Here is an 18,372-nt window from a genome sequence, read left to right as displayed (position 1 = left end):
CATTAGAAATGCACAGACAGGTCTCTTACCTGCAGTTGGTGGGTCACAAAGAGCACCGTCTTGCCTTTGGCGGCGCCCCTGATAGCTTTATGGAAAACGTGGGAACCCACACAAGCATCGACAGCACTGAGAGGGTCATCCAGCAGAAGTATAGGTCGCTCGCTGTAGAGGGCACGGGCCAGGCTCACTCTCTGACGTTGTCCTCCACTCAGGTTGGCTCCTCTCTCTCCGATCTAGGAAGAGGAAATAAAAAAAAACCATAAAGCTCCATAAAACTCTACTCTGGTTGTGCCAGTTACATAAATTAAAACGGCTGTACACAAGAGTAAAGAAGCCTTTTATTAGAGCTGCAACAATTAGTCGACTAATCGATCGACAGAAAAATAATTTTTCATGCAAAAATGTCAGAAAATGCTGTTTTTAGCCTCTCAAATATAGAGATTTCTCTGTTTTATATCATATTTAACTGAATATTTTAGGGGTTTTAGGGATTTAAAGACATCATCTTGGACTTTGAGAAACTGGGATGGACATTTTTCAATATTTTCTGACATTTTATAAACGAAACAATCGATTAATTTGGAAAATAATCGGCAGAATTATCAATTATGAAAATGATCATTAGTTGCAGCCTCATGTTTTATCTAAAAAATCCAATTACTAACAAGCAGATTTCGACAGATACCTCCGTCATGTCTCCATACGGGAGCTCTGCCAGATCTGGGAGAAGGCAGCAGGCTTCCAGGACGGCATCATATCTGAAGAGGAAACGATGAGAAGAAATGTTAAATTAGGGGACTGAATCTCAACCTTTATTGTTTTTCATAACATCAGTATACAGTAGCTGATCTTACTTGTCTTGGTCATACTCGTTTCCAAACAGGATGTTCTCTTTCAGTGATTCATTGAGGATCCAGGCTTGTTGAGCTACGTAAGCGAAGCCCCCGCTGACAGCTACGTTGCCCTCTAACAGGGTCATCTGCAACCAGAGAAGAAAACCAGAGGGTTGGAAGCAGAGAAAACACTTGAAACACTCCTTTTCAAATTGTGGATCGTTGCGTGGCATTGGGTGTGAATAAAAGGTTCAAAAAGAGTATTCTTCTTGTTGTTATTCATGTCTGTGCTGTCTGAACAATCTCACCTGTCCCAGTAGAGCAGACAGAAGGGAGCTCTTTCCGCTACCGACTCCTCCACAGATGCCAACCAGTGAACCCTAGAAAAGGGATAAAAAGAGTGGCATTGTGGGAATTACATGAAGCAAGCAAAGGTTTAACGCCTCGAATAAAAACATCCTTAATCCACTTATGGTAAATGTTTGTACCCTCTTAATGCGTTGGTCAATGCGGTGCAGGGTCTTGTGCAGCGGAGGTCGTATGCTCTGAGTGGAGGAGATGGTGCTTTGTGGACTCTCCTGCTCCATATTTGTGAGAAGACTTTGTGCGTTGGGAACTTCCTTGCTTGCTTTGCCGTCCTCTGTGGAAATGTACAGGCTGAGCTTCTCCCTGCGCAACACGCGCATCATCCCTCCTCGCTTCTTGGGAGGTGGGTTAGATTTCGCAGGTGGAGGAGTGCGCGCCTTTTCCCAAGCCAGCGTGGCGTCCTGAAATTCCACTGCATTGATAGGATCCTCCATTTTGACCAAAACAACCTGTCTTTCCTCCATCATGAAGAGCCTCTGCGGAGACAGACACAAAGGGTTACTTTATGCAACATAATTTGGCCACACATTGTGATGACAAACTTGACAAAAGGACAATTGACTGATGTTTTTTTCTTTTGAGCTTGAATGAAAACAAGCTCAAGGTTTCTGGTTGCTTCTGTGAAAAGCAAAAGATTGTTTAACGTACTTGTGGTTGTGCTATGTATGTTATGAAACACGTATAGCTGTGCCAATACATTACTCAGCCTTGTGCTTAAGGTACAGTCTGTCCTGTCCTTGAGTTCCTCATTACTGAATTATGTGCTGCTTTAGGGTAAAACCACAGAGTGCCTCAAGCCTTTTGGTGCATCCTTGGCGGGAACGCCTGCTTACTTAACCCTTGCTGGCTCTATGAAACCATCTCTCACCAACATGCGACATTTACCATGTGTTTGGAAAACAGTATGTCAAAAAATGTCAGTATGTTGGGTGGGCGGGTGTGTTTTAGCATTAACAGGAGCACATTTTGATTGGTAAAACCTGCTTGCCCGCTGATATAATGTTCCCACAGTCAACACATAAACTGGGCGTATTAAAGAACATACTTTCCATACCAATGTTGTGTTGCGTAAAAGCAATGTAGATGGCTCTGTGACAGACTTGTCGGTATTTCTCACCTGAAATCTTTTGACTGCGACAGCACCCTCCGACAGCGCCCTCACAGCCAATGGTGTGACTTTCAGGGAAAAGGTCATGGAGTTGAAAACTGCAACCACGGTGAAAGCCTGAGGTAGGATGAGTAGAAATGGAGACAGTTATTCGCAGAAACGTTTACCTGGGCTACACCTGACTTTAACATCTATAAATGCTCATCATAGCTAGTAGGGCTGTCCCGAATACCATTTTTTGGGCTTTGAAGCTTCGGTGAGAAATAGTCAAAGGTATTCGAAGCTTATTCCTTATGTCATGGGCTATTGGGGATTTTCTAAATTATTATTACATACTATAAAAAAAAACAACGAAGCATTCGAAAACTAATTTGGAAGTCGATTACCATGGCAACGGTCAAAGCTTTGAAGCATTCGGGTCAGCCTTAAAAGCTAGAGACTCGTCACATCAACTCAAATTGAAAAAAATATCCATTAAATGTAAAGAATCTATTTTTGTTGGTTTTATAACAAGTAAGAAATATAATTTTAACAGAATTTGATGGTTAGCAAAAACATATACCAAGCGTGTTTCCAGTGAAAACAAAAATGGGAACATGTAGTGGTGACTATAGGTTGCCGTATCTAAATACCTGAGCTGCAGTAAGGTCATAGCCCAAGGCGATGTGTAGGGTGAAAGTGCACGCGCATGCCATCACTACGACGATGGGAGCCACACCCACTGTGAGGCTCTGGACGACCCCAGCTTTCTCCAGTATCCCCCTCTCTTCTGATCGCACCTCTGTGGAGGAGATAAGAGAGAGTGAGAGAGATGATAAAGAGGCAAAGACGGGCAGAACGAGAGAGAAAATAGAGTAAAGGTTGAGTGACTCCAAAGGGAGTGAACATTCCATCAACAACGCCATAAGAGTCACTAACCACAACGCAGTGAGTGGACAGAAATAGATACAAGAGGGAGGACGAGGGCCCCGCATCCATACATGGTATGAAAGGGGCTTCAAAACCTGCTGAACCTTGATAACTGTACAAGTCTAATACCCAAATCCTTACCCCCCCCCCCCTTCCTCCATATTTGTATCTCCCAAATGCACGCTGCTAGCTGCTTTGTTCACCCAGTTCACTGGGTGCAAACACTGGAACAAAAAGCTTGTGCATCTTTAATTCAGACCCAGCAGCACTGGGTGTGTGTGTGTGTGTGTGTGTGTGTGTGTGTGAAATATGAGAACTCCCTCTTTATTCTCCACGGGATTCGCTTTGGATGTTATGTGTGTTTTTCTGCGCGGATTACAAAGCAAAAGTCACACGCCTCGGGCAAAAAACACTGTGATCATCAATTTAACAACAATAGTAATTGAAGGGAATGACACTGTAACTCTTAGGGCTCATTGGCCATTACGTTGAATGGCAATTAATTATCATTATAATAGGTAATCAAAGGACAGCAGTGAAAACGAGCCCCACCTGGCTAATTTAAAGCATGATTAAAAGTGGAAAATGATCCTTATCCACAACCTACAGCGAGGGCCTCGTGAGAAAAGGCCATCGCTAATTCATGGATAAGTGGAGCAGCCTTGACAGTCATTCAAGGTATCATAAGGCCCCCAAACACCTTGCAAATTAACCTTGAAGCCAGGGGATTCAAACTGGCCTTGATTATAGGGGATAGCACAGGGAAAGACTTAAACGGCTCAAGCTAATGAAAATGGATTTAGGGTCACGGTTATCTTGCCAGTGCACTAAGAGGATAAGCTAATTTCAGGTGATAAACTGACCGTTTACTTACTAATTTGCCACAGTGACAGGTGTTCAAATGAGGTGACCCTTTATTCTGGGGGAGTTGGGAATAAAAAGCCCAATAAAGAACTTAATTGCATGAAGTTTGCACCTTTAGAAAGCTACAAAACAATATTATGATATTGTTTTGTAGTCATTTGGGAACATGACAGCCACTCACTGTTGATATTCTGAGCAAAGGCATCCTCCCAACAATACATCTTGATGAACTTTATGCAGCCCAGGATCTCGTTCATCAGCCTCACGCGCCGGTCAGTCACCGTCACACACTTCTTGCGGAAATACGCCGTCAGTCTCGATGCGAGCATCTGTCCAGACGGGAACAGAGGAAATGATGACAAGAGGAATAAGTGGCAGGGGAGGAAATGAAAGCAGACACAATCACATTAGCCGTGCTGCAGGCCTGTCCGGGGGACCGGAGTGATAAATGCCTCTCACATCAATAGCAGGGTCTCCGGCTGTCAGCCTCCGACTTAGACGGAGTGTAATTTGAAAATAACAGCTACAAAGTTGACAGGTGATTGATAGCCAAGGAGTTATGATGCTTTTAAAAGATGCTGGTCGTACTCTTCAACGGGATGAATTAACGTAAAGATTTTACTTATGCCTTCCACTAACTAAATTTTGAAAAGTTCTCGCTCAGAAAATAATGAGTCAGCAATAAAGCATAACGTCTCTGCTGGTCATTAACTTTTGGTAAAAACTTTCAGAAATTCCTATAATGAAATTGCTTGTCGCAGCTGTAGAATGTATGATAATAACTTTTGGTAAAAACTTTTAGAAATGATTGTAATTAAACTGCTTGTCCCTGCTATAATGAGTGTGATCATTACTTGGTGTGAATTTTAAAAAGTCTGTAATTAAACTGCTTGTCCCTGCTATAATGAGTGTGATCATTACTTGGTGTGAATTTTAAAAAGTCTGTAATGAAACTATGTTCTGTCGTTGACAGCAATTTACACTATAATAAAAACGCTGACAGTTGTCTTTTGTTGTTATTAATCTAATCTAATTTGTGTGCCTGTAATAGAAATAGATTGCACAACAGCCTCAAATCTTCCTCCGTCTCACAGTTAAGCTGCGCATACGCTGTACGATTTTAGAAATGTGGTTGTGTAACTCCTACTCCTATTGTACGAGTAGATCGTTTGCGATGTAAAGCCAAAGCTCACAATTTATGTGCCCACACTGTACGTGTAAAATAGAAAAGAAAAACACGGCCGTCAGCCCCTGCGGGCTGTTCTGGCTGTTGACAGTTGTCAAATAAAGATTTGTTTGAAAGCTCCGAGGAAGGTAAAGTTTGTTTGCTGGCAGAGGTCTGTTCGGGTCACAATGCCAACAAGGCAGAAACGTGCTGCCTTGATCATCTAGGCCAACCAGTCTGCTGATACGTCTAAAAAAAGAGAAGCGCCAGCATATACGGACTCGCAGGTGGCTAGGAAGACGTGGACAGTATGGCTTGTCCATTTTGCAGAGAGAATTGGTGGCTCAAAATTCGGGTCAGAAACAGTCTACAGCCCTACAGTGTATGCCCAGCTTTACAGCTGTTGTAGCTGAAGTCGTACCATGGTAGGGTAGAAGAGGATGAAAACTGCTGACCCCAGCAGAGCAGTGGGGCCCAGGAAGTAGGCAGTGTAGGCCAGACCCAGTATTCCCACCAGGGGCCCCCCAGCCAGCAGGCAGCCCACTGACACAGCTTCATACAGCCGCTGGCCGTCACTGGAGCAGATGTTGATCAGCTGGGTAGACAGACATTCAAAAATTACATTAAAAATCTACAATGAACTAAATCTTTTCAAACACTGAAACTTCACCGCTCAGACTATAAAATCAATCTTACAAATACAGTTATTATTCCCACGTTTACTAGTTGGACAATGATTCCTCTTAAGCTGTGTAATGACTAATCTTAGACAGCCTCCCCTCCCTCAGGCTATGGGATTTGTCGAGATCGGAACAGAATTGGTGTAAGAGCAGAAATTAAATCCATCTCAATCATCTGCATGTCGTGCCCTGCAGCGAGGGCTGATTTAGTTAATTTGGAGATGAGTCCCCTCCAGGATTATATCACCTACCTCGCCCGGGCTGATGTCTTTAGTGCTGCGTAGGCGGAGGATCTTGTGGAATGCAAAAGTGAGAGCTGCCCCACGGAGGCGTGCTGCAGTGCGGTAGTTGACGGCCCACATGAGCGCCAACGACCAGGAGCGCATCAGTTCCATGAGGAAGATCCCGGCTACCAGAGAGAGGCCGTACGGCACGCAGCTCACTGAGCTCTGGGAATACTCCAGCAGAGCTCGGACCAGGAGAGCCTGGGGACAAAGACGGAGAACGAAGGTTAAGAAATAGTTACAGAACAAAAATGAGCAGAAAACAACACAGAGAAAAAGCAAAAAAACATGGAGAGAGATAAAGTGGGACAGGAGAAAAAGAGCAAGGAGATAAAGAAAGGAGAGGGTATAATTCAGGAAATGCCATAGATGGAGATAAGAAGAGCAGGGAAGAAGAATCAATTACAAATGAGAAGAGGAGAGAGAGAAGATCATAGGAGTAAAATAAGCAACTGGGAAGAATGGTTGTCAATTGAAAGGCCCGATGGGGATGGCATGAGCCAAATATGTGAAATAAGATTGTAAATTGATAAACTGCAGAAAGAATATATACAACACAGCTTTGTCAGCAAGTGTACTAAATAAATCAGACAGGAATGTGAGACACATGAGTCATTGTGTAAGAGCTAAATCCAGTTAATGCTATTAGTTGTGGGTAGAAACAAGCACGTAGTGTAGTGTACACATAACGTGACATTAAAATAAACAGCTCAGAGCAACAAGGAACAATGGGACCGACTCAGAAATATCATAACCTGGGAATTCCAAACGTAAATTACCCTTTAGTTTAAGGTGGTTATTTAACATTTCAGTCCAGTCTAAAAGGTGATTATTTGACATTTTCTGATAAGGAATGTTTATAAATATCTGCACTTTGAATCTCTCTGTGGTCTGATGCTCATCTATGGGCATTTTTTGGAGGGAAATCTAAAGCCAAAAGCGTGACTGGATACAAACCAGCTAATCTATGGCATTAATATGGGTTTCGCTATCTAAAGCTCTGTAATCTCCCAGTATGTTTTCATTTCAATTTCCACACCAGCGTGAAACGGGATCAAGCGATTTTCAGAAAATACACTTGGGACTCCTAGCCAGCGACCATGCTGAAAGGCATATTAGCCGAATCAGTGGAATATAAAAGGGAAAAGGAGGATTTGGACGGCACTCACGGGCCCGACGAAGCCAGCCACCATTGTGAGGAGGAGGGAGACGATGGCCACCAGCATGCGGGTTTGGCAGAACCTCCAGAAGACTCTTGTCAGGGATGCTCCCTCTCGCCCTCGACTCTTCAGCTCGTCGTGCCACAACGCTTCGAGTCTGGAACCGGAAACCACGATGACAAGCTTTATGAACTCACAGCTCAACCAAACATCATTACATCGCTATTGAACTTCATTTACTGAATGATGAGTCTCAACAATGAATCAAAGTAATTTGCACCACTCTCGCAATATGAATGCTATGCAAAGTGCCGTTATAGTACCAATTAACTGGAGTCAAAAGTTGGCATTTTTTAAGGCCAAAATTATCATAAGTGAGAAGAATACTTTCCTTAAATTAAGTTGATTAAAAACTGTAGCGTTGCACTTCCAATTTATCAGACTGCCCAAAAAGCACAATGGGGAATATAAACTGGCAGGCAGTTAGAAATCACAAAAGAAAAATGAAGGCAGCTCGGCTGATAATAATGTAAAGGTGACCTACAATATACAATCACGGATGATGCATCACATAATTAGACTGAGAAAGGTACGACCAAACATGTTACCAAAGATGTGCTAATGTGCTTTTATTGCTGTATAATGCCCCTTGAAGAGGGTAAAATATCTTGTTGGCCAAATGCATCACTGCTTATGAGTCTATAAAGCAGCTGCAGAAAGTAATTTACGTCCTAATGACTTTATTAAAAACGTATCAGAGATAGACAGAACATTAAACCAACTAGACTCTCACACAGCCCGATAATTACTACTTGAAGTCAAATGGCGTTGAATGTGAGAAATTACAATTAATGGCAGGCCAATAGCTGCACAGAGCGCAGCCTGAGTCACCGGTAATGAGACTTCTGTGTGAGTAACACATTTCGTGTGGCTAAATCCCATCAGTGGACAAAGAAAGGAGCAGAGACTAATGTACTGAAAGAGCAGAAAAACAAGATACATTTTTCACTTTAACATACCTGCATAATGGTAAATATTACTACACTATATATCATCATCATAATTAAAAGGTACAGTGTGTAGGATTTGGTGGCATCTAGTCGTGTGGTTGCAGATTGCAACCGACTGAGTATCCCTCCGCTCACTCCTCCCTGTTCAAGACTGCGGTAACGTGAGCCACCGAGTGTAAAACTGTGGTAACGCCGTCCGACTCGCTCAGAGATCATCCTTACTGTAATAACACTACTTTAGGAGGAGGAAGTCAGACGGCGGCTGGTGGTACCACGGTTTTGCACTCTGCGGCTCGGAGAACTACGGTGGCCTTCAGGTAACGTAAAAATGTGTTCGTGTTTGGTTTGTCCGTACTGTACTGTAGAAACATGGCGGAGCAACACGGCGGACTCCGTGAAGAGGACCCGCTCCCTATGTAGATATGAAGAGCTCATTCTAAGCTAACGAAGACACAATGATTCTTAGTTTCAAGTGATTGTACACTACTGAAGGCATTGTTATGAATTACACACTGTTCCTTTAGCACAATTTGAAAGATTTAAAAACTCAATAGCAGATCTTTAAGTGTGTGCAGCATCACGCACATAAATGGAAATGAGAGCACCGGGGCAACAGAGAGGGATCCAAAGGAGGATGGATTCGCTTTTAAACATGAACTGAACTGTTCCTAACAGCCATCGTCTCAGTTTGCCAGATGGCAAGCGAAGCTGATGTTTCGAGGGTGTGCTGGCGAGGACATCGCGTTCAAGGTTCGCACCTCACTGAGCACCAACAAGTGTCAACTCTCCCAGGGTGCTTTTTCCCATTCCTCCCCTCTCTCGCCATCATCTCTGCTTTGCGTCGGGGGTTGCGTAACTGTTCTTGCTATGTAAACACAAAATAAAGACCTTCCGTCTTCTTACGGCACTCATACACACTGTCGCCCACCCGTGCCAGTGTGATAGCTTTGTGCTCCGTTGCTGCTTCCCTTTTATGTGCTCTTTAGCGCACACAAAGCAGCAGCAGCAGCAGCACTAAACCTCCAGGCCGTGAGCCACACAGTTGTCACCAGATACAAGAGTGAACTTCCTCAAATAGTCTATACTGCCAAGTCATGGCGCCATGACTCGACAGCAGTTGAGTAATGGAAAAAGCATTGGTTTTCCTGTCAGTGAGCAGTAAACACTAAATGCCCACTAATACGATTATTGTGAGTCTTTGTTGTTCAAATCATAGAATTAGTACATCACTAGAAGGATGTGGTTTGGCAGGCAAATATCCTGGTCTGCTCCAGCCTGGCTCCAGCCAAGGACAGCTAATGAATGTGACAGCGAGACATGGTTCATCACAGGTAGAGGAGTTAATGACATAACCACCAAAGTCAGGCACTAACTCTCACTGTAATCTCTAATCCCTGCTATTCTTAGCAGCCACCCATCCCAGCACCACGTTCCTGCGTTGGTAAAGAAAGCCTGGATGTCCAGTCATCAGTTAAGTCTCACCGCACAAGGCTGAGCAAACGTACACAATCCTAGACAGTTGTTTACATGGCAGGGAATCACGTGTTTGTGCTGAGAATGCAACTTTGAACTTGTAGGGCAGAGCAAGCAAAGAAGGTTTCTCAATGTTTGTTTAGAAAAGGAAAAAAATAATCCCAGTGACTTTACAGTGTGAGAGCGAAGCAGCGTGATGTAGATCAGTTTACCTGAATACACCCAACAAGCTCAACTGGGCGTTTGGAACAAAAAACAGGACTTTTTGTTTTTACCTTAAATGGATCCTTCTTTGTTTCATAATGTGTGTCTACATTACAAAACATGACCATTTAATTTACAGGATTATAGCACCGTTTTGACTTTGCTTCAACTAGCAGTCACACTGAATATTCCACTACTGTAAATTGCACAGCAATGCATTTCCACCAAATATGAATTACCATCCAAGCAAAACAGGCAACCGCCCAGGGGCCCAAGAAGTCCCCAGTTCACTACATGTTAATTAGTAATTTGATTATTTGCAAATTAGAACGGGGATTTGCAACGCTCATATACAATATCAACTAAAGCAGGTTCTTACAGTATTAGCCTGCCTTGTAGAGGTGTCCTGACTCAAAAGATGAGTTTAATCAAGTTAGCTCAAACTAAATGAAAACACAGAAGCATTCCAGCCCTTGACTGCTAGTTGTCTGAGCTTATAATGAAGATAGATGTGCAGTCTGCTGTTTGCACTGCACGGAAAGGATAAAGCACTATTCTATACTTTTATTATTGTCAACAACAAATCACATGAAAAGATCAAAACTAACTCTACTCTGCATTAGTCTGTCTCTCAGTTTTTTTCACCTTCACCAGCCTGTCTGGGGCTCTTAGCTTCACTCCCAATGGACATAAATCTGTAAAAATGCGTCACAAATATATATGTGATTAATTTGCGATTAATCAAGGACAACCATGGGATTAATGGTGATTAAATATTTTAATTGACAGCCCTATTTGGAAGTCTATGGCACAGAGGAATAAGCTGTATCAGGCTTTGGATACGCACGCAATACTTGTTAGTAGAACCCATTCATTGTGGTAGTTTGGTGTTTACATGGGATTTGTTAAATAAGATTCGGCAGACTTATCTTTTAAAGAGGAAAAAGCAGCCTTTTCTGCTCAAAATGAGCTTGTACGTGTCTGCTTGGATCATAAATTTGACAACTCGCAAATAACAAATAACCACAAATAACCTCACCTGCAGTCAAACCCTTTTCATGGCTCAGCCTAATACTGTGTTTCAGCATCACATTTTCTGAAAACCGCAGGTCACTTTCATCAGGCAAAACCTCAGCCGGTGCCACAGCTACCTCACCTTTGGCAGTTGATCTCAGAGGCTTCGTGGCAAGACAGTCCCCACACGTCATCTATAGACAAGCTGGATGCCTTGTAGGCCTTCAGTGCCAGCGGGGAGAGCCAGTGCAGAGTCATAAATGAGAAGAGGCCGGCGTTATCGACTGGGTGCTGGTGCCTGGAATAGAGGAGAAGACATGGAAACGGTTGAGATGTTTAAAAGAGCAGGCGTACACAGAGGTGCTATGTTGGGGGGGGAGCAGGCCCACATAGGCCAGAAAGAAGAGGCGCCAGCGTCAATGAAAGGTGAATCATGCCTGCAGTGTTTGAACAGTCATTTGCACGCTCTTCACAGAAATCTGAGAGAGCAGCGAAAAAACATTCAGGGGCAGTTTATCAGTCGGCGTATGTTCAAACATGGTGCTGTCTGTCGCTGGGGGATAAGTTCCCATCCCTTATCATGGCCTCCTGCTACTGCCTAACAGTCAACACATCAAGCAGTAAACACAACAAAACGTGAACTCTTGTGTCTCTAAATAGGTATCTGTCTGTCAGTGTGTGCCAGCCTAAAACCGTCCGCCTTTATCTGTCTCACTGTCAGAGAGTCGCCACATGAACTTAAAAAACATTTTTTTGTTTACTTGTGTGTTATCCTGAAGGGCTTTAAAAGCTGCAGGCTTTGCCGGTAGCGGCCTCGTCTCCTTGGCCCCCTCTCCGACGATGCTTCCTCTTCCGATAGCTCTGGTAGCGGTGGCAGGGAGGAGAGCGGCAGGCCCTCCACCCGCCCGGCTGCTATGAGGGCATCAGAGAACATGGCAGACATTCTGGGGAGAGAACAGTAAAACTACATTAATCACAAATACATTTTGGACGTGTGACAACAGCCTGCAAATATACAACTACACATATTCACCCATTGGTACCTGGTAAAGTCACTGCAGATAAAAAAACCTCTAACTCCTACTTGTCTGGTTTTGTTATTAGCTTCTGAGAAAGCTCCGAGATCTGATTACATTTGAATACGTCAGAGATCTGCAGAGACGTAATCACGATTTTCATTATTGATTAATCTGCAGATTATCCTCTTGATTAATAAATTATTAATGTGGGCTTTGAAAGGGGCAATCCTTAAGATTTCAGTCCTGGTTGATTTAGATGATGTATTTGAGTGTAAACAACGGATTGGTGCTCAGCGTTTAGCAGACTAGAGTCTTGTTGTTCATACATGAGCTTCAAGTTTTCAGAATCGTGTGCATAGTTACAGTTTTTGTGTGTATACAATGAAGAAAAACAGCATTTTTTCCCCAGGAATGTCACCACACACACCCAGTTCACAATACTGCAAATATATAAATAGGCTATTGCAATACTTTCATCATCGGGTCATAGGCTTAATCAACATTGTGTTACCTCATTCGGCTATAAATAGACTTAACAGACATTTATGTAAATGAAAATCTTCAAGATTGCCTTTTTAAAATTAGATAAGAATATAGTGAAAAATGCCATCAGCAATGCCAAGGGGCTTGTTTTTAACTTTCTCGTCTTGTCCGACCAATAATCCAATATCCAAATATGTTAACAGCACTACTATGTAAGACAAGCAAACCAATGAGCTCAAGTTTTACTTTAAAAAAATATTTAAATGATTATTCTATAATTAGAATCGAAGCAGATTGATTAATCATTTAAGCGCTATTGGAAACTAGGGATGCACCAATTCAACTTTTTCATAGCGACCCCTGGGCTTTGGGTATCGGCTGATACGGAGTACCGATCCGATACCAGCGCTTAATTAATTAAGCTGTATGCTTCACTGTGTAGAAGTGACTGGGATCGTTATTTTATATGTTTTAAGGCAACATCAGGCTTGATTTAAACATATTTTTCTAACTTTGTAAAACAAAATATAAAAAATAAATACATAGATATAAATTGACTAAATTATTTATTATTAAAAAAATAAATCGTAAATTTTAATTTAAAAACTTGGTAAAATACCAGGAATTAATACAATTGAAGTGTAAACCTTTTAAATGCAGCAACAAATTGGTCAAAACTTAAAGAGGAATTAAAAATCCAGTATATAATGTATATAGTATGTAAACATAGAGTTGGTTTCAATAGATAGCCTCATTGTCATGACACCCGATCCAGCTATTTGAGGTAGTATTGACCCGATATCCGATATCAGTGCATCCCTATGGAAAACAACCATCATTACACAGCTGCACCAATCTGCTGCAATGCTGTGATACACAATATACAGCAGACTATTATTTCCTGATATGCTTCTGCTTTTTTTCTTGAAGAAAAACATTCCCCATCTGTCATTTCAGCCGAATTCTCAGAGGCAAAAGGAAGAATGAAACACTGTAATCTGCCTGTTCTGTCGAGCTACAGTATAAGAGAGGAGCAGCGTTTTTTTGCTGAATCACCCTCTGAGACGCAGATAGACTTGAAAAGCCACCTTGTACAGAGGTCAAGGCCCCTCTTTGGCATACAACTAAAGTGCTTATCTATTTAAAGACGACCTGCCTGCAGCCTGCATGAGCTCGGGGGCAGACATCTGAGCTGCCAGTGTGTCCGTACACACTGTTACTGATCCCTCCTATGGCAAAGCCCCGTGACAAGGTCGGCCAGGCCGCGTGCGGGGTGCAGATTGACTGAGAACGTGGTCAATGATCAGATTCAATACAGATAGAGCACAAACAGAGTTGCATAACAGACATGGATACAGCAAAGTTCTGATGAGAAACACACTGCAACAAATAGTCACTGTATAAGTGTAAAAGTGTGATGAGAACCGAACGCCGGGGCTGAGGAAAAGCATGAAAAGATGTTTTGTGTTTTCCTTCTGCAGCCTCTCCTGTGCCTTTATCATGCGAAGTTTGTCATATGGGTGTGAAACACTTCAGAGCTTTAAGGAAAGATCGCTTGCCATTCATTATAGTCAAGAACTGGGTGGAGAGGTTTGGATAGCAACAACAAACTGTCAGTAAACATGCAGCAGATCAGATGCAAATACTTCATTGTGTGGGTTTCTGTTAAGTAAGTATTACCAGACTTATCCTTTAAATAGTAACAACACACACAATTATCTTTTTCAGCATACACAGGTTTTGTTCCCCACAACAAAATTCACATTGTGCGTAGAGCTGCAGTGATTAATCGATTAGTTGTCAACTATTAAATTAATCGCCAACTATTTTGATAATCAACTTCAGTAATTTTTGGAGAAAAAAAAAATATATATCTGATTCAAGCTTCTTAAATGTGAATATTTTCCTGGTTATCTTTGAGTTTGTGGACAAAACAAGACATTTGACGATGTCATCTTGGGCTTTGGGAAACACTGATCAATATTTTTAACCATTTTCTGACATTTTATAGACCAAAACAACTAATCGATCAATCGAGAAAATAATCAACATATTAATCAACAATGAAAATAATCATTAGTTGCAGCCCTAAATGATCAGGTCAGTTTAAAACCAGTATACAATACAAGAAACTAGCTTTATGAGTACAAATAACCAGATTCTCTGATGATACAAAACCTCCCAAACAGCCTTTTCTGCTCAAAATTAGCTTGTATGTTTCCACTTGGATCATAAATTTGATAACTCAAAAATAACAAATAATAAGACAAACCCTTTTCATGTAATGTCTTTCTCCAAACCAGTGTTTCAGCATCAAATAATAGAGATTTCTGAACACTGCCGATCACTTTCATCTGCCAAACCAGTGACCGAAAATACACAGAAAAAAAAAAGGCTACCAACTGATAAAGGTCAAAACTAGAATTTGGGGCAGAGAAAGTTAATAAGTACAGCGCCCCGTATAAGCAAAGTTAAGTAAACAGAGATATGGATGTTTTGTTTCCCCATCAGTGCTTCCAAAAAAGATCAAGATTAAAATATAATCAATACTGCCTCTGTAAGCAGAGCAGTTTTGAAAACACATCACAGACATTTATTAATTTATTTCCCATAATTTCTGTCTTTAAGATGTTTTTTATAAACCAAGGGACTACTTTGTGATCGCTTTAAGTGATAAATACAACTTTTGCTCAAGTGTTCAAACTATTTTTAGCTAATATTGTCTAATTTCCTGGTTAGTTTACTTCACAATCACTTTAAATCTGCCTCATCATCATGACACAACTTCTACTACAACTACTACTATGACATTTATTAATTTATTTCCCACCATTTCTGTCTTTATAAACCAAGGGACTACTTTGTCATCACTTTAAGTGACAAATACAACTTTTTGCTCAAGTTTTCAAACTATTTTTTAGCTGATATTGTCTAATCTCCTTTCATCAAATCACTTTCAATCTGCCTCATCATCATGACACAACTTCTACTACAACTATATCAGCAGCAGCTGTGTAGTAGTGTGAAGGCTAAATTAAGTTTTAATTCACAACAAACTTACATTCAAGTCGACATTTATTAATTTATTTCCCACCATTTATGTCTCTAAGATGTTTTTTATAAACCAAGGGACTCACTTTAAGAGACAAATACAACTTTTTGCTCTAGTTTTCAAACTATTTTTAGCTAATATTGTCTAATTTCCTGGTTAGTTTACTTTAAAATCACTTTAAATTTGTCTCATTATCATGACACAACTTCTACTACAACTACTACTACAGTAGTGTGACGGTATAATAGCTAAAATTAAGTTTTAATTCATAACAAACTGACATTGAAGTGCAGTTTTGAAAACAGATTAATTTATTTCCCACCATTTCTGTCTTTAAGATGTTTTTTAATAAACCAAGGGACTACTTTGTCATCACTTTAAGTGACAAATACAACTTTTTGCTCAAGTTTTCAAACTATTTTTTAGCTAATATTGTTTAATTTTCTTCATCAAATCACTTTAAATCTGTCTCATCATCATGACACAACTTCTTGTGTAGTAGTGTGAAGGTAATGGCTAATTCACAAAAAAACTTACATTCAAGTCGACATTTATTAATTTATTTCCCACCATTTCTGTCTTTATAAACCAAGGGACTACTTTGTCATCACTTTAAGTTACAAATACAACTTTTTGTTAAAGTTTTCAAACTATTTTTTAGCTGATTTTGTCTAATTTCCTGGTTAATTTACTTCATCAAATCACTTTCAATCCGTCTCATCATCAACTCCTACTACAATTACAGATTGTCAGCAGCAGCTGTGTAGTAGTGTGAAGGTATAATGGCTAAAATAAGTTTTAATTGACAACAAACTCACATTCAAGTCGACATTTATTCATTTATTTCCCACCATTTCTGTCTTTATAAACCAAGGGACTACTTTGTCATCACTTTAATTGACAAATACAACTTTTTGCTCAAGTTTTCAAACTATTTTTAGCTGATATTGTCTAATTTCCTGGTTAATTTACTTTACAATCACTTTAATTTTGTCTCATCATCATGACACAACTTCTACTACAACTACTACTACAGCAGTGTGAAGGTATTTATGGCTAAATTAAGTTTTAATTCACAACAAACTTACATGTCAGGTCGCCCTTAGCAGCAGAACAGATCTGGTGTTTATGAGCAGGAGACGCAGAGGAGGATGTTCACCATGTTAACTTCTCTTCCACAGAGACAGACAGAGACACATGTCCTCCAGCAGCGGACCGGTCTCAGATGAAAACCCGGGGAGGAAACACGCTAGATGAGCCCGGTTGACGGCTCACGTGTCTACAGTAACGTGCTGCCGAGTCAGAGGCTCCGGTCCACCGTCACATACCGTCACACACCGTCACACAGCACGGAGCCCTACGGAGAGAGGAAATCCCGGTATCTGCGGTGACGTCGTAGCGGCTCCGCCAACCGGTGACGGCGCTCAGCGGTCGCCCTGGTAACGCGGACAATGACGCGGAAGTATGATGAGCTAGAGGTAAAGGGGGCGGGGCCACGTCAGAGTCCTGGCTTCTGATTGGCTACCATCTTTGAGACAGTTAAACACACATGCAGTAATAGATGACTGGTGTCTTTAGTGAAACAGTGTCTTTTTATTTATTTATTTTTCTCTCTTTCTTTATTTCTTTATTTCTATTTTTATATATTTCTTTCTTTTTAATTTATTTAATTATTTGTTTATTTATTTGTTTATTTTTCTTTATTTTCTCTATTTGTTTTTTCTTTCTTTAATTTATTTTTCTCTCCATTTTGTTTTATCCATATTTCATTTTATTTTATTTTGTTATGAGGAAAAGGAAGAAAAGGAAAAAAAATAAAAACTCCTCCGGTTGTTACAGCAAACAAACTATAGGGGAGACCGGGGACGGTTGTAACGGCAAACAAACTACAGGGGAGACCGGGGACGGTTGTAACAGCAAACAAACTGTAGGGGAGACCGGGGACGGTTGTAACTGCAGACAAACTATAGGGGAGACCGGGGACGGTTGTAACAGCAAACAAACTATAGGGGAGACCGGGGACGGTTGTAACAGCAAACAAACTATAGGGGAGACCGGGGACGGTTGTAACTGCAGACAAACTACAGGGGAGACCGGGGACGGTTGTAACAGCAAACAAACTATAGGGGAGATCGGGGACGGTTGTAACTGCAGACAAACTATAGGGGAGACCGGGGACGGTTGTAACACCACTTCAAGAAGGGATTACCTGACAGTCATATTATCAGTTTCATGTATGACCGCTTCCTTCCTGACCTTGCAAGTGAAATTTCATAGCTATGAAATGCAACAGTAAAGATATACATAATAAATACACTGAAAGAAGGAAAACTACTTCTAGAGGAACATTTTATACAGGGCATGGCTATGCATAAAATATATAATATAAATATATATACATTCTATATATTACCAATAATATTAAAGAAGCACACATCAAAATTTTACACAATATATATCCAGCAAATCTATGTTCCTCAACATTTTTATTTATTGAAAACCAATATAATTGTTGCAATGATGAACCAGAATCTTCTGTTATTTTTTGGACTCAAATTAAATATGATGTATTGTGTAAAACTAATAATATCAAAATTAAGTTTAAATATCATTATACATTTTGAACATGATAAACATAACTGTAAATTTATCGATTATATATGGTCAATTTTACGTACATAAATACAAAACAACAAAAGTTACCTCCAATTTCAGAAGATTTTTTAAATTAATTTAAAGAATATATAA

At 40.8% G+C, this 18,372-nt stretch overlaps 1 protein-coding gene across 2 annotated transcripts in view; it reads right to left on the bottom strand.

Annotated features, from left to right (window-relative positions):
• LOC141775707 (ATP-binding cassette sub-family C member 5) overlaps window positions 1-16,946 on the bottom strand; it is a 31,427-nt gene extending 14,481 nt beyond the window's left edge. Inside the window, exons 1-14 of one of the 2 annotated variants that reach the window (XM_074649306.1) lie at window positions 16,713-16,946; window positions 11,832-12,014; window positions 11,213-11,368; window positions 7,379-7,526; window positions 6,177-6,410; window positions 5,667-5,840; window positions 4,262-4,409; window positions 2,940-3,088; window positions 2,317-2,424; window positions 1,322-1,675; window positions 1,142-1,213; window positions 855-979; window positions 686-758; window positions 30-233 (exon numbers count right to left, since the gene is read on the bottom strand). In XM_074649306.1, coding sequence (XP_074505407.1) covers window positions 30-233; window positions 686-758; window positions 855-979; window positions 1,142-1,213; window positions 1,322-1,675; window positions 2,317-2,424; window positions 2,940-3,088; window positions 4,262-4,409; window positions 5,667-5,840; window positions 6,177-6,410; window positions 7,379-7,526; window positions 11,213-11,368; window positions 11,832-12,013 — 2,127 coding nt within the window. In that variant the 5' untranslated portion in view covers window position 12,014; window positions 16,713-16,946. Of the gene's footprint in view, window positions 1-29; window positions 234-685; window positions 759-854; window positions 980-1,141; window positions 1,214-1,321; window positions 1,676-2,316; window positions 2,425-2,939; window positions 3,089-4,261; window positions 4,410-5,666; window positions 5,841-6,176; window positions 6,411-7,378; window positions 7,527-11,212; window positions 11,369-11,831; window positions 12,015-12,113; window positions 12,241-16,712 lie in introns of those variants that run through there. The other variant, XM_074649307.1, reaches the window with a different exon arrangement.
• Window positions 16,947-18,372: the final 1,426 nt, after the last annotated feature.

The sequence above is a fragment of the Sebastes fasciatus genome, chromosome 10 (assembly GCF_043250625.1).
Source record: "Sebastes fasciatus isolate fSebFas1 chromosome 10, fSebFas1.pri, whole genome shotgun sequence".
Taxonomy (NCBI): domain Eukaryota; kingdom Metazoa; phylum Chordata; class Actinopteri; order Perciformes; family Sebastidae; genus Sebastes; species Sebastes fasciatus.
The sequence above is the reverse complement of the archived record's forward strand: the minus strand, read 5'-3'. Positions and strand labels throughout refer to the sequence as shown.